The following is a 13,462-nucleotide window of genomic DNA, read 5'->3' as shown; positions in this document are numbered from 1 at the left end:
TGTGAGGGGGCTGGTATATACCTGAAAGTGCAGCCGGGAGAAGAAAAGCATTTCAATACATGAGCCATTGGAAAGGTAAGTTTAGAGCATATTTTAAAAATACTTTAAAAATCTATGCAATGAACCTCCATGTTTTGCTAGCTTGAAAAAACCTTTCGTACATACACGGGTCCATTGGACCCAAAAGCGCAGTCAACAAATACAAAATTTCAAAAACACAGCTATGACAAGAAACTGATTTTTTTCATATTACCTGGTGGATTTGGAAGACTGTAACCAGTGCAGCTTGGAGATAATCACTTTGGAGCTGTTTGGTGTAGAAGACCTGGATGGGATGCTGCCTACCTTCCAGATACAGAACAGGGGCCCCATTAAAATACTCTGAAAACAGATCCACATCCATTGTGGCAGACATAATAATGACCTATAAAGAAGAGACAGACACCAGTTTCAGGGGATTGTTACGCCACACTAGGACTTAGTTGCTCTTAGATTGCTCAGATACAGGAGTAGAAGCAACAAAAGAACACAAATAAAAATCAGATTATTCTACCATTGAGGCACATAGTAATGTAGCAAATCTTAAACATGTGGGTTATACTACCTTCAGGAGGTTTAAAGGACTGTAGCTGTGAGTATAACCCAATTGCCCAAGAATCACTACATTACCGTGTCCCTCAATGGATGGTAAGGAAAATAAGATTTTTGTATTTACCATAAAATATTTTTGCAGTCTAGAAATGTATATTCATTCTTAGACTTGGGTTTGGGTTTTTCTGCCACCTGCAGGAGTTCAAACCTACTGAAGGTGTCAGTAAAATCCAAATATCTAAGGACTACTACATTCATGTTTCACTTTATTATTTTAGAGATACGGATACAGACGTGGAAACATTCCCCTGTATGTATACCTGCATGCCTTTGATATGTCATAGGGCAGCCGTTCTCCATGGCTCCTTTCCTCCAGAGGCTGCTAGGGGATCCTTAAGCTGTGAACAATTGATCTCTCATGGGATGGTGCCTGCATATTTCCAGATCCAGCTGCATAACACCAATGGTCCCCTCAGCCATCTCTAAGACCCCTTTCACACTGAGGCAGTTTTCAGGTGTTTTAGCGCTAAAAATAGCACCTGTAAAGTTCCTGAAAACTGCCTCCCATTCTCTGCAATGGGTGCTTTCACACTGGAGCGGGGGCGCTTGTGGGATGTTCGGAAAAGTCCTGCAAGCAGCATCTTTGGGGCGGGTTGGGAGCAGCGCTCCCAAAATGCCCCTGCCCATTACAGTGAATGGGCAGCTTTTAACCCCCTTCTTTGATGTTAAAAGCGGACCGCTAACGGCCGAAAAGTGACGCAAAAGCGCTGCTTAAACAGCAGTAAAGCACCGTTAAAACGAGTGGTGCTTTACCACGAACGCGGCCCCATTGTGAAAGGGGTCTTAGGGTAACATTCTGACCACCACTGTAAGGAGGTCATTCTTTCCACAGGCCACCAATGTAAGGGGCATTTTCCCCACTGGCCCCCCTTTTACTTACCTAAGCCCTCATTCAACATCTTTTTACACAATGCAGAGGATTAACCTTTGAAGTTCCACAGCGAGTATAACAAGCATGCTATGCTGCATATACACACTGATTTTACTGTTGTGGGCTTCGTAGCACTTTAACCTCAATCTTGTAATCAGTCTGTAGTCATTTGATATCAGTGTGTGCACCACAGTAACTATGGATTAGAGAAAGGAAAGAGTTGTCTGAGGAGATCAGAAAAAAAATTATAGATCAAAATGTCAACAGTAAAGTCTATAAGGCCATCTCCAAGCAGCTTGATGTTCCTGTTTTGCAAATATTATTGAGAAGTTTAAAGTCCGTAGGAATGTAGCCCACTTCACTGTACGCACCTACAAAAAGTAAAGTGAACCCCAGACTGAACAGAAGGATAATGCGAATGACAAACAGATAAAAGAGCCAGAAGATTTAAAAAAGATACAAGCTGAATTACTGAAGGCCAAGGTACATAAATTACTGAAGGCCAAGGTACATCAGTGTCTGGTTGCATCATCTGTCACATTTTGAGCAACAGTGGGCTTAAAGGAAAAAGACTCAAGGAGGACGTTAAAAAAAAATATAAAAATAAAGAAGCCAGAATGGAATTTGCTAAAATGCATATTGACAAGCTACAATGCTTCTGGAAGAATGTCCTTTGCACAGATGAGACAAAACTGGAACTTTTTGGCCACATAAGCCTAAAGTGGTTGTAACTAAAAAAAAAAATGCTCCTGTCCCTTTAAGGCAAGAGATATAGCACAGTAATTTTGCCATGCCAATAGTCCCTTTCTATGCTGTACAATACCTGGATGATCCTGCCTGTTTCCCTCTTCCCCTGCCCACGTTTATCATTGCTGCTGATCTCTGAAAGCATGGTCAGTTTGAGGATATAGTTGGATGACAGGGGCACTTAGAGTCTCCGCATCTCCCCCCTCCCCTTTCCCTGTCTCTTCAGTAGTCTGTGTGAGAGCCGATCTTCTCCCAACCCCTCCCCTCTCCTACCTGTGTAATTCTATTCTGGGCAGCTGCTCCCGTACTTGTAAAGTAAACATATTAATTACTTTGATTCTCTCTGTTTTAGGTCCCTGTTTAGTACAGTGTGTGTGTCTTCCTAAAATCCTAATGCTAAATACCTTCTTTGCAGAGCCCTGCTGTGCAGACATGTGACATCCCTCTGCAAGCTTGCAATCACCAGAAGGACCTCTCAGCCCCTCCCACTATACTCACTTACTCCGAAAGGGAAGCAGAGGGAGGTCACATGACAGGAGAGGACTCTGCAAAGACGGTTTTAAGAAAACACACACACAGTACTGAACAGGGACCGAACACAGAGAGAATCAATGTAATTAATAGACTTTACAAATTACTTTAATGTTCACAGACAAAAATAAATAACGCTTTTTAAGAAAAGAACATCATACCTACTGTGAAACATGGTGGAAGCAGTGTTATTTTTTGGGGCTGCTTGCTGTGTCTGGTGCAGGGCACTACAAAATTTCAAGACTATCAAAGAATTCTGGAGCAAAACATACAGCATGATGTGATAAAGCTCTATCTCAGTCATAAAAAAAACATCCAAAAAGATAATGACTCAAACCACACAGCTAAAACACCCAAGAATGTCTATGAAACAAAACATTGGGCCTGAAATGGCCTTTCTATGAGCCCTGATATGAAACCTATTGAACATCTATGGAAAGCATTTTCAACTGTATTCTGTGGAAAGGCATCCTTCAAACCTGAGACAGCCAAGGCAGTTTGCTAAAGAAGAGTGAGCCAAACTACCTGTTGGCAGGTGAAGTCTCATTGAGAGCTACAGAAATCAATTGTTTGCAGTGATTGCTCCTACAGAATGTGCTACAAAACCTTATGTTAAGGGTCCAATGACATTTGTCCATGCCACTTTCGTTTTTTCTATTTAAAACACTTTTATGAAGTATAAAATAAAAATTATGGATGTCAATTTCTCAATTTCCAGTTATTTCAAATAAAAAATATATATATGGGAACTGTTTTACTATGCAAGGTATTTGTAATGCAGCCAAGCCTAATCAAGCTCTGTCTGCAGAAACGTCCACAAAATGTCTGCAGAAATCCAACATGTGCACTGCAACTTAGCCTGACTAACCCTCTGTACTGAAGGTTGATATCAAGGCATCTTCAAGTACTATTTTCCTAATGAATACACAAGGGCATGCATTGTAGTCTTTAGTACTCCCTGGAGTTCAAATTTACGATAGAGAACTTACTTTTAATGGTAATTTCCCAAGCTCTTTCCTCTTCTTTTGTGCCATTTTAACCACCCCAAACAGTACATCGGTGTGTACCGTCCTCTCATGAGCTTCATCCAGGATGATGACACTATACTTGCGCATAAGTGGATCTCCAATTGCTTCACGCAGTAACATGCCATCTGTAAGGAATTTTACTTTTGTCTCCTCTGAAGTAACATCTTCGAAACGAATAGTAAAACCAACCTAAGAATTGTTATAGATAACATTTATTTAACAAATTATTAGAATTTAGCAGTACATTAATCAAACAGTTGTAGGGCTCTATCACAGCCATACTGCCGCTTTATAAACCTTAAACAATATATCAGAGGTTCATCTATAAAACAAAATATAGGTGGTGAGCAACCCAAAAAAAAAAAAGGGGGAGGAGAGACCGGTCATAAGAGCTGTCAAAGTCAAATCACCGACTTCTTCTCCAATCACAGGAGGCATTATGCAGAGAACACTTCGTAGGCCATCACAAGATTAAAAAATGCGGTCTCTGCCTTTTATGAATAATAATAATGATTATAAAATTATGCAGCGAGGAATAAACACTACTCTCCGTTATTAAAGTGGAGTTCCACCCATAAATATGACATTACATCAGTAGTTTTAAAAAAAATTCATTAGTCCTTTACGAAAAAATTTTTTTTTTTTAGATGCCTTCAAAGTGTTGTTGCTAGGCAGAATAGTTAATCTTCCCACTTCCTGCACCTAGGTGCTTAATGCTTCCTAACCTACACTGCACAGACTCCTGGGAATGTAGTGGGTGTAACTTTCCAGGAGTCTGTGCACTCCCCAGTCTCAAAGAATCATGTGACTTGGACAGCACAGGTGCTGAAACCTGATCTGACACTGCTTGTGCAGCACTGAGCATGTGCGAGATCTGCAAGGCTGAAATCCAGGAAGTCATACAGTCTGGCTTCATGATGCCCACACTTAAGATGGCCCCAGTCAATTTCTATTTTATAAAGTGTCTAAATGCTGTAACAACCTAACAAAACGGACCTTAGTTTACAGACTAACTTTACTAGAATACATTAAGCCTGTGTATTACAGGGGTATTTATATTTAAAAAGTGAAATTGTGGCCGGAACTCCGCTTTAATGGGGACCTTGAAAGGCATATACTTCCAAGTGCTCACATGTCAGTTTCCTTTTCTCTCAAAGAGCCCCTAAAGTCCTCAAAACCAGGGCACCTTGATTCTGTAGTTACACGCTCATGCTTTTGGTAAGCGAGGCCTCCAACACAGTGATAGGCCAACAGTAAACAGCAGGAGCAGGGCTTAGGAAAGCAGGCACACCACATTTTTTATATTGTTAACTCTATTGAAAAGGTATGAGACAGTGACAATAATCAATGAGGTACAACGCTACTCTGTTGTCTTCTTTAACCACTTCCCACCAGCCATATAGCAAAATGATGGCCAAAAGTTGTTTCATTATCATGACTGGACGGCATATGACATCCAGCAGGATAAGCCGCGATCGGCGGTGTGGTGTGTCAGTCTGACACACCGCCTCTCTGATCGAGGTAAAGCGCCTGACGGAAAGTCTTTACCACGTAATCAGCTGTGTCCAATCAGCCGTGCATCAGCTTTTCCTCTACTCACACTGACAGAGGCGGGTAGAGGAAAGCCCATCTGCTGCTCTCCTGACAGGGGGGTCTGCACTGATTTATTATTCATCAGTGAGGGAGAAAATGTACTTATTTACAAAGTATTGTAACAGAAACAAAGAAAAACTTTGTTTTCAGAATGTTCTGTCTTTTTTCATTTGTAGCGCAAAACATAAGAACTCCAGAAGTGATCAAATACCACCAAAAGAAAGCTCTATTTGTGGGAAAAAAAATTATAGAAATCTTGTTTGGGTACAGCGTCGCATGAACGCGCAATTGTGATTCAAAATGTGATAGCGCTGAAAATTGGTCTGGGCAGGAAGTTGTGTAAGTGCCCTGTATTGAAGTGGTTAATTTAGTCACAGATAGGGGTTGATTTACTAAAACTGGTGCAAAATCTGGTGTTGCTCTACATAAAAACCAATCAGCTTTGAAGGTCCTGCACAATATACCAGGCACATGCGCCGGTGACAACAGCGGCTGTATGCAGGGTGCATGATTAGGGGGATATTCATTTTACCTACAGGTAACCCTCATTATAGGCTTACCTGTAGGTAAAAATAACAAAGCGGGCTTTACTACCGCTTTAACCCTGATAAACCCAAGTACTGCAACAGAGTGAAATAGCTTACCAGTTTGCCAAGCTCAGCCTTTCTCTCTTCTGCCACTCTGGTTGCTAGAGATATAGCAGCCACTCGACGAGGCTGTGTTATTCCAATAATACCTCCGCGCCCAATACTGGCTTCATAAAGATACTGTGGAACCTGAGTTGTTTTGCCAGACCCAGTCTCTCCTGTTAGAGAAAAAAAAAAAAAAGACAAGCCCGTGAGAAAGTAACTTTACACATACATGATTTAAAAGGAATCTCAAAAGGTTGCCGACTCCTGAACAGTACAATAAAAGACCTGAAGGTCCTATCTAAGGCTTCTTCCACGGGTATCCCACGTTCCCCTTTAAAGTGGACCTTACACCCAAATGTGAAGATTTGCTATCTCACAGGGTACATTAAGCAGTACCCTTTGTCTTGACTTCCTCCTGAATAAATAGCAATGAACTTCCTAGTATATGATGTGCCGAGGCTTTCTATGCCGATAGCCTTATAGCTGCCATTCTAGTTGTAAAATCTAAAAAGGTACTGCTGCCTCAGAGAGGCAGGAAAACGCTGCTAGTTTTAGCAGCGCTTTATCATTTTAGCGGCGCCATTGGGCCGCTTTTCACCCCTGCAAGCCACTTTGGCAGTGGTGCCCATTCATTTCAATAGTCAGGAGTGGTGGAGGAGAGGTGTACACCAGTGCCCCAGTGTGAAAGGGGTCTGACAGCTAGTGTCAGGAGATATGGCAATGTTACTACTATGCTGCTGGCTCTAAAATGAAGACTCAACATCCAACATGGCCACCTCCGGGGTTGTCCCGATACCACTTTTTTAAGACCGGGTACAAGTACCAATACTTTTTTTCAAGCACTCGCTGATACCGAATATCGATACTTTTAATTTAATCTCATGTGAAAGTGGCACGTGTCAGTATTTTTTACAATGCTTTCTTCTTTTGGGGGGGGGGGGGGGGGTTGGGACAGTGTCAGTGTTTTTTTTATTATTTTTTACAATTTTTTTTTTAATTATTAATTGCAATTTCTTTCTTTTCTTTTTTTAATCAGCCCTGTTGGGGGCCTATGGTGAGATATCAGGGGTCTTAACAGACCTCTGACATCTCCCCTTTGAGACAGAGAGAGGGAATAGGGAAACATATTCCCCAGTCCCTTTCTCAGCTGCACTGAAAATGAAAGGAGAGAAGACAGTGGCTTCTCTTCATTCAGTAAAGGAAAAAAAATGTTTTGCTGAAATGACTGTTTACAGGGTATAGAGACATAATAGTTAACGGATTCCTTTTAAAAATGATTAAAAATAGATACAAACCAATCATATAAATGTACCTGCAGTTTAGTTTCGTTTTTGCTGTTGTTTCCTGGTTCTCTGATGTACAGAGACAAAGAGCCAATAGAGGGCAGTGATGCTTTGTAAAATGAAACTGGATCGGTGCTGGGGAGTTTTAGACACACAGTAATCACACCTCCTTGATTAGTCACCACAGTGAGAAATCTCCCAGTACTGTGGTGATCAGGAAACAGGCAACCAGGAAGTGTCCAGAACAGAGAGGAATTACAGCAACATCAAAGCAAAAACGAACAATGAGGACATGAAACCAGGACTGCAGTAAGGCAAAGGAAGCTATTTAGCTAAAAAACAAAAAAATCCTTTAGTGACCCTTTAACTGAGACATCGTAATCACAGGAGGTTACAATGCTTCAGTTATGTGAATGGACAGAGTCAGTGATCACTGACTCTGTCCATTCAGAAAACGAAGGAGCCAGGTTTTTCCGGCTCCTACCTCCGCTCTCCATCCTGAGATACAGAGGGGGGACAGATGCACGGAGGGGGACACGGAAGGGGACAGATGCACGGAGGGGGACAGATGCACAGAGGGGGACACGGAAGGGGACAGATGCACGGAGGAGAACACGGAAGGGGACAGATGCACGGAGCAGCATGGAGAAGGACGGATGGGGACTGGAGGATAGGGGACAGTCAGCGGTGATCGTGTGTGGGAGAGAAGCACCGATCACCGCTGAAAGCCACGGCGGGGGGTTTGAGAGAGATGACTGGCTGTGGCTGTCAGACTTTTAATTCTATACAGGGTGATCAGTGCTTGTAACTCCTCCACAGCACTGATCACCCTGTGAAGTATTGGGTGACGTATCGGAGCATTTGCCCCCAGTACAAGTACTCGGGCAAATGCTCGGTATCGGTACCGATACTAGTATTGGTATCGGGACAACCCTAGCCACCTCCATACAGAGACTAGTGCATGGTAAGTCAGGAATGGCGAAAAGATCAGCTGCAGGAAGGCCACATGCAATATCTGTGACTAGTACTTTGCTGTCTGTCTGGCTTTTTTGGGGCACAGCTTGCAGATTTCAGTTCCTCCTTAATACATATGGCTTTCGATTTACATAGTTGCCAAAGTTTGTTAGATTTCAATTGTTTAAGAGTACCACCAAAATGAAGCCAAACTATTTTTTAAATTGTGTAAACATGCAAGGAGAACTGATTGAATATCTTAGAGCTCTTGTACCTACCTCGCATATGAGGAAAAAGTATTTTTCTGCTTTGTAGGGTTAAAAACTGACTTGTAACTACTCTGGTTAATACCAACATTATTACTTTTACTTTAAAAAACTAAATGTGGAGATACATTGGACATCCTCTCCAACAGCAACAGAATACCTCTGGCCATTTTCTTTGGTAACACGGCAAAACCAAATTCTCTACCAAGAGAGCGGTCCCTTCAAGCATGCTCTTGAAGAACAGTGCAGTACCATCAGCTTCCTTTCTACAGTAGACCAGTCCCCTTCTGTCAAACCTTCAACACAGAAACACCATCCACCCACCAACAAAGCCCTACTGCCGACTCCCCCTTCTAACAGAACAGCGCTATCACCCTAACCTCCCAACATAACAGTACCAGTAACAAAGCAGTATCATCAGCTCCCCTCTCCATTGCAGTATATCATTAGTCCAACACAGCTGTTACATCCAGAATGCAGGTCCACTATAAACAGCACCATTGGCCAAACACTATAGGCAACATCCACTTACCCCTTAGTCAACAAAGCAGCACCATCAAATCCCCTCTCTAGAAGAACAGCACCATGAGTCACCAAAACAGTAACATTCATTTAAAGTGGAAAGCAAAACCTAAGCTTAATCTAATCCCACCCCTTTCAAGGACTATTCTATCCACCCTGCAAAAGGAAAGATGCCTATACTTACCCATTCTGATTATTACTTATAAGCAACAAATGTCAGAAAAGGCTTGGTCTTTAAATGGTTAAACTTCCTGGTTAAACTTCCTTCATCTACACACTGAGTACTTTCCTTTGATAAAAGAACAAAAAGATACTTTTGTTTCTACTTATTTGAGTGTTGTAATAAAACTTGGCAGACTGCTTGGATTTTTCCCCCCCCAGCTGTGAGAACTCTGCACTTGTTAGAAAGATCACGAACAACGCGCTGTTTTGAAGATCGGAAAGGGAAAACAAATTGCGATTTCGATTCCCAACGATAAATCATGCAGCATTTTATTTTTTCATATTGGATGTAAAGGGCAAAGGTTCCAACTCTTATCAGGTCTTGGCAGCAGCCTTGGGGAGATATCCCCCCATAACCTTGTCACAACTTGATGGTACACCTCAGAGTGGGGTAGAGGATGGTGCGCCTCAGAGTGAAAAAACACAAATTGTCGCAAAAACGCATTACATGCTTTTCTGCAGCTTCTACATTGAAGTAGTATATTGAACCAAAAAAGCTCCGTCTTGCATTAAAAAAAATCCTTGCCCTTTCCAAATACACAGCAGCTTAAAAAAAATCATAGATGTGAACGTGTCCCATAGGAAACCATGTAAATGAACTGTAGTGCGTTTCTGCAAAAAGCACCAAAAAACAGAGGCGTGACCCAGGCCTGAGATGTTTAGTAACATAATGGGGGTTAAAAAAATAAAAAAAATTAGTACAAAAAGAGCAAATAATCACTACTGTAAGGGGTTCATTTTTTACTGTGGGACAGTGAAAGTAATATTTACATTAGCGTTTGTTCTTTTTTTTTTACTATAAAGGGCTAATTTTAGTTTTTTTTTAACCCAATTATGTTACTGCCCGATTAATCGATTATGAAAATGGTAATCGATTAGTTGTTTTGGCTGTACCGTCCTCCTCCCCACTGTGGAGGCGCACCCCCTCCCCACTCTGGAGGCGTACCCTCCTCCCCACTCTGGAGGCGCACCCTCCTCCTCCTCCCCACTCTGGAGGCGCACCCTCCTCCTCCTCCCCACTCTGGAGGCGCACCCTCCTCCTCCTCCCCACTCTGGAGGCGCACCCTCCTCCTCCTCCCCACTCTGGAGGCGTACCCTTTTCCACCCCACTCTGGAGGCGTACCCTCCTCCTCCTCCCCACTCTGGAGGCGTACCCTCCTCCTCCTCCCCACTCTGGAGGCGTACCCTCCTCCCCACTCTGGAGGCGCACCCTCCTCCTCCTCCCCACTCTGGAGGCGTACCCTCCTCCTCCTCCCCACTCTGGAGGCGCACCCTCCTCCTCCTCCTCCCCACTCTGGAGGCGCACCCTCCTCCCCACTCTGGAGGCGCACCCTCCTCCTCCTCCCCACTCTGGAGGCGTACCCTCCTCCCCACTCTGGAGGCGCACCCTCCTCCTCCTCCCCACTCTGGAGGCGCACCCTCCTCCTCCTCCCCACTCTGGAGGCGCACCCCCTCCTCCTCCCCACTCTGGAGGCGTACCCTTTTCCACCCCACTCTGGAGGCGTACCCTCCTCCTCCTCCCCACTCTGGAGGCGCACCCTCCTCCTCCTCCTCCCCACTCTGGAGGCGCACCCTCCTCCTCCTCCCCACTCTGGAGGCGTACCCTTTTCCACCCCACTCTGGAGGCGTACCCTCCTCCTCCTCCCCACTCTGGAGGCGTACCCTCCTCCCCACTCTGGAGGCGCACCCTCCTCCTCCTCCCCACTCTGGAGGCGTACCCTTTTCCACCCCACTCTGGAGGCGTACCCTCCTCCTCCTCCCCACTCTGGAGGCGTACCCTTTTCCACCCCACTCTGGAGGCGCACCCTCCTCCCCACCACTCTGGAGGCGCACCCTCCTCCTCCTCCCCACTCTGGAGGCGCACCCCCTCCTCCTCCCCACTCTGGAGGCGTACCCTTTTCCACCCCACTCTGGAGGCGCACCCTCCTCCTCCCCACTCTGGAGGCGCACCCTCCTCCTCCCCACTCTGGAGGCGTACCCTTTTCCACCCCACTCTGGAGGCGCACCCTCCTCCTCCTCCCCACTCTGGAGGCGCACCGTCCTCCCCACCACTCTGGAGGCGCACCCTCCTCCTCCTCCTCCCCACTCTGGAGGCGTACCCTTTTCCACCCCACTCTGGAGGCACACCCTCCTCCTCCTCCCCACTCTGGAGGCGTACCCTTTTCCACCCCACTCTGGAGGCGTACCTTCCTCCTCCTCCCCACTCTGGAGGCGTACCCTTTTCCACCCCACTCTGGAGGCGTACCCTTTTCCACCCCACTCTGGAGGCGTACCCTTTTCCACCCCACTCTGGAGGCGTACCCTCCTCCTCCTCACTCTGGAGGCGTACCCTTTTCCACCCCACTCTGGAGGCGTACCCTCCTCCTCCCCACTCTGGAGGCGTACCCCCCTCCCCCTCCCCACTCTGGAGGGGGGGGGGATCTCCCCAATGCTGCTGCCACAACCTGATAAGGGTTGGAACCTTTGCCCTTTACATCCAATATGAAAAAATAAAATGTCAGCTGATGTTCCCATTCAAGTGTGTCTTATGTACTATGATCTAATCCTGATTCCTGCCTATTGATTTAGATGTATTTGTTCTTTACTGCATGCATTACAGGAGGACGTCTTCCTGTCTCATGTGTGTCTATAGATAGATACAGACACCCAGTACAAGGTGTCCCCTTCCTTCCCCAGTGCAGGGCGTGTGCACACTGATCCCAGCCCCCACCCAGCTCACCAATGATGACGGCGTTATCCAGCTGCCGGAGCTGTCCTATGAGCTGGGCCCGGGCCTGGTAGATGGGCAGACTCCTCCGCTGCTGATCGATGGGTACCGGCTGTTTCCTGGGCCCGAGCTGCATGGCCCCTGTCCGGATGTGGCTGTATGGAGGAGTTCCCGGCTTGAATTTCTTGGCCGGTGGGCGATAGGAATCCTGAGACATAGTCCTATGCACGATAAGAGGCTCTGTTTATTCGGTGCAGCACTTCTTGTGTCCCCAGCAAAGGTAAACACAGCCCGGGGAAACCATACCGAGCCGCAGCTCTGTCACACGTGCTTCCGCTTCCAGCAGGACCGCTAGGGGGAGTAGGAGAGCCAGCTGTGCGCTGTCCAGTGCAGGGGGGGGGGGGCTCTAGTCACCTACATCACACATTGCAGTCATAGCTCCCAACTATCCATCATTTCAAGGGACTGTCCCTTATGTGGAGCAATGTCCCTTTGTCCTTCATTTTGTCTGATCATTAAAGTTGTATATAAAATGCACTTTTTATTTTTCAAAAAGTGTTTCCCAGTGCTAAACCTTTCATCCAATTTCTAAATGACTGCATTTGTACATTTTAAAAGCCAATACTTGTGGATTTAATTAACTTTTTTTTTTTTGTTGGTTAATTCTCCTTTAACCACTTCAGCCCCGGAAGAATTTAGCCCCCTTAATGACCAGGTCCTTTTTTGCCATACAACACTGCGCCAATTTAACTGACAATTTGCGCGGTTGTGCGACGCTTTTTCTAAAAAACAAAATTTACGTCCTTTTTTTCCCCCCACAAATAGAGCTTTCCTTTGGTGCTATCTGATCACCTCTACGGTTTTTATTTTTTGCGCTATAAACAAAATTTTGAAAAAAAACACTATTTTTTACTTTTTGCTATAATAAATATCCCAATTTTTTTTTTTTTTAGGTTTTTTCTCAGTTTAGGCCGATATGTATTCTTTTACATATCTTTGGTAAAAAAAATCACAATAAGAGTATATTGAGTGATTTGCGCAAAAGTTATAGCGTCTACAAAATAGTGGGTATTTTTTTTTATATTTTTTTTTACTAGTAATGGCGGTGATCAGCAATTTTTATCAGGACTGCGATATTGCGGCAGATACCGTAAATTGGACACTTTTTTGGGGCCATTGACATTTATACAGTGATCAGAGCTAAAAATAGCCACTGATTACTGTATACATGTCTCTGGCAGGGAAGGGGTTAACACTAGGGGGTTAAAGTGGTTGTAAACCCACTTTTGCAAGTTACACCTACAGGTAAGCCTACATTAACCAATTAAGGACCGCCTCCTGCACATATACGTCGCCAGAATGGCACGGCTGGGCACATCAACGTATATGTACGTTGATCTTTAAGCCCAGCCCTAGGATCACGGGTGCGCTCCCGCGACCCGGTCCGAAGCTCCG

The 13,462-nt window shown here is 45.0% G+C and overlaps 1 protein-coding gene across 1 annotated transcript in view; it reads right to left on the bottom strand.

The window, feature by feature from the left end:
- The window catches only part of DHX33 (DEAH-box helicase 33), a 38,156-nt gene extending 25,777 nt beyond the window's left edge, over positions 1–12,379 (bottom strand). Inside the window, exons 1-4 of the mRNA XM_040336731.1 lie at positions 12,020–12,379; positions 6,066–6,226; positions 3,790–4,017; positions 254–424 (exon numbers count right to left, since the gene is read on the bottom strand). Of these exons, the coding sequence (XP_040192665.1) occupies positions 254–424; positions 3,790–4,017; positions 6,066–6,226; positions 12,020–12,224 (765 nt within the window). The 5' untranslated portion in view covers positions 12,225–12,379. The remainder of the gene's footprint in view (positions 1–253; positions 425–3,789; positions 4,018–6,065; positions 6,227–12,019) is intronic.
- Positions 12,380–13,462: the final 1,083 nt, after the last annotated feature.

Source organism: Rana temporaria, chromosome 2, assembly GCF_905171775.1.
Source record: "Rana temporaria chromosome 2, aRanTem1.1, whole genome shotgun sequence".
NCBI lineage: Eukaryota > Metazoa > Chordata > Amphibia > Anura > Ranidae > Rana > Rana temporaria.
The sequence above is the reverse complement of the archived record's forward strand: the minus strand, read 5'-3'. Positions and strand labels throughout refer to the sequence as shown.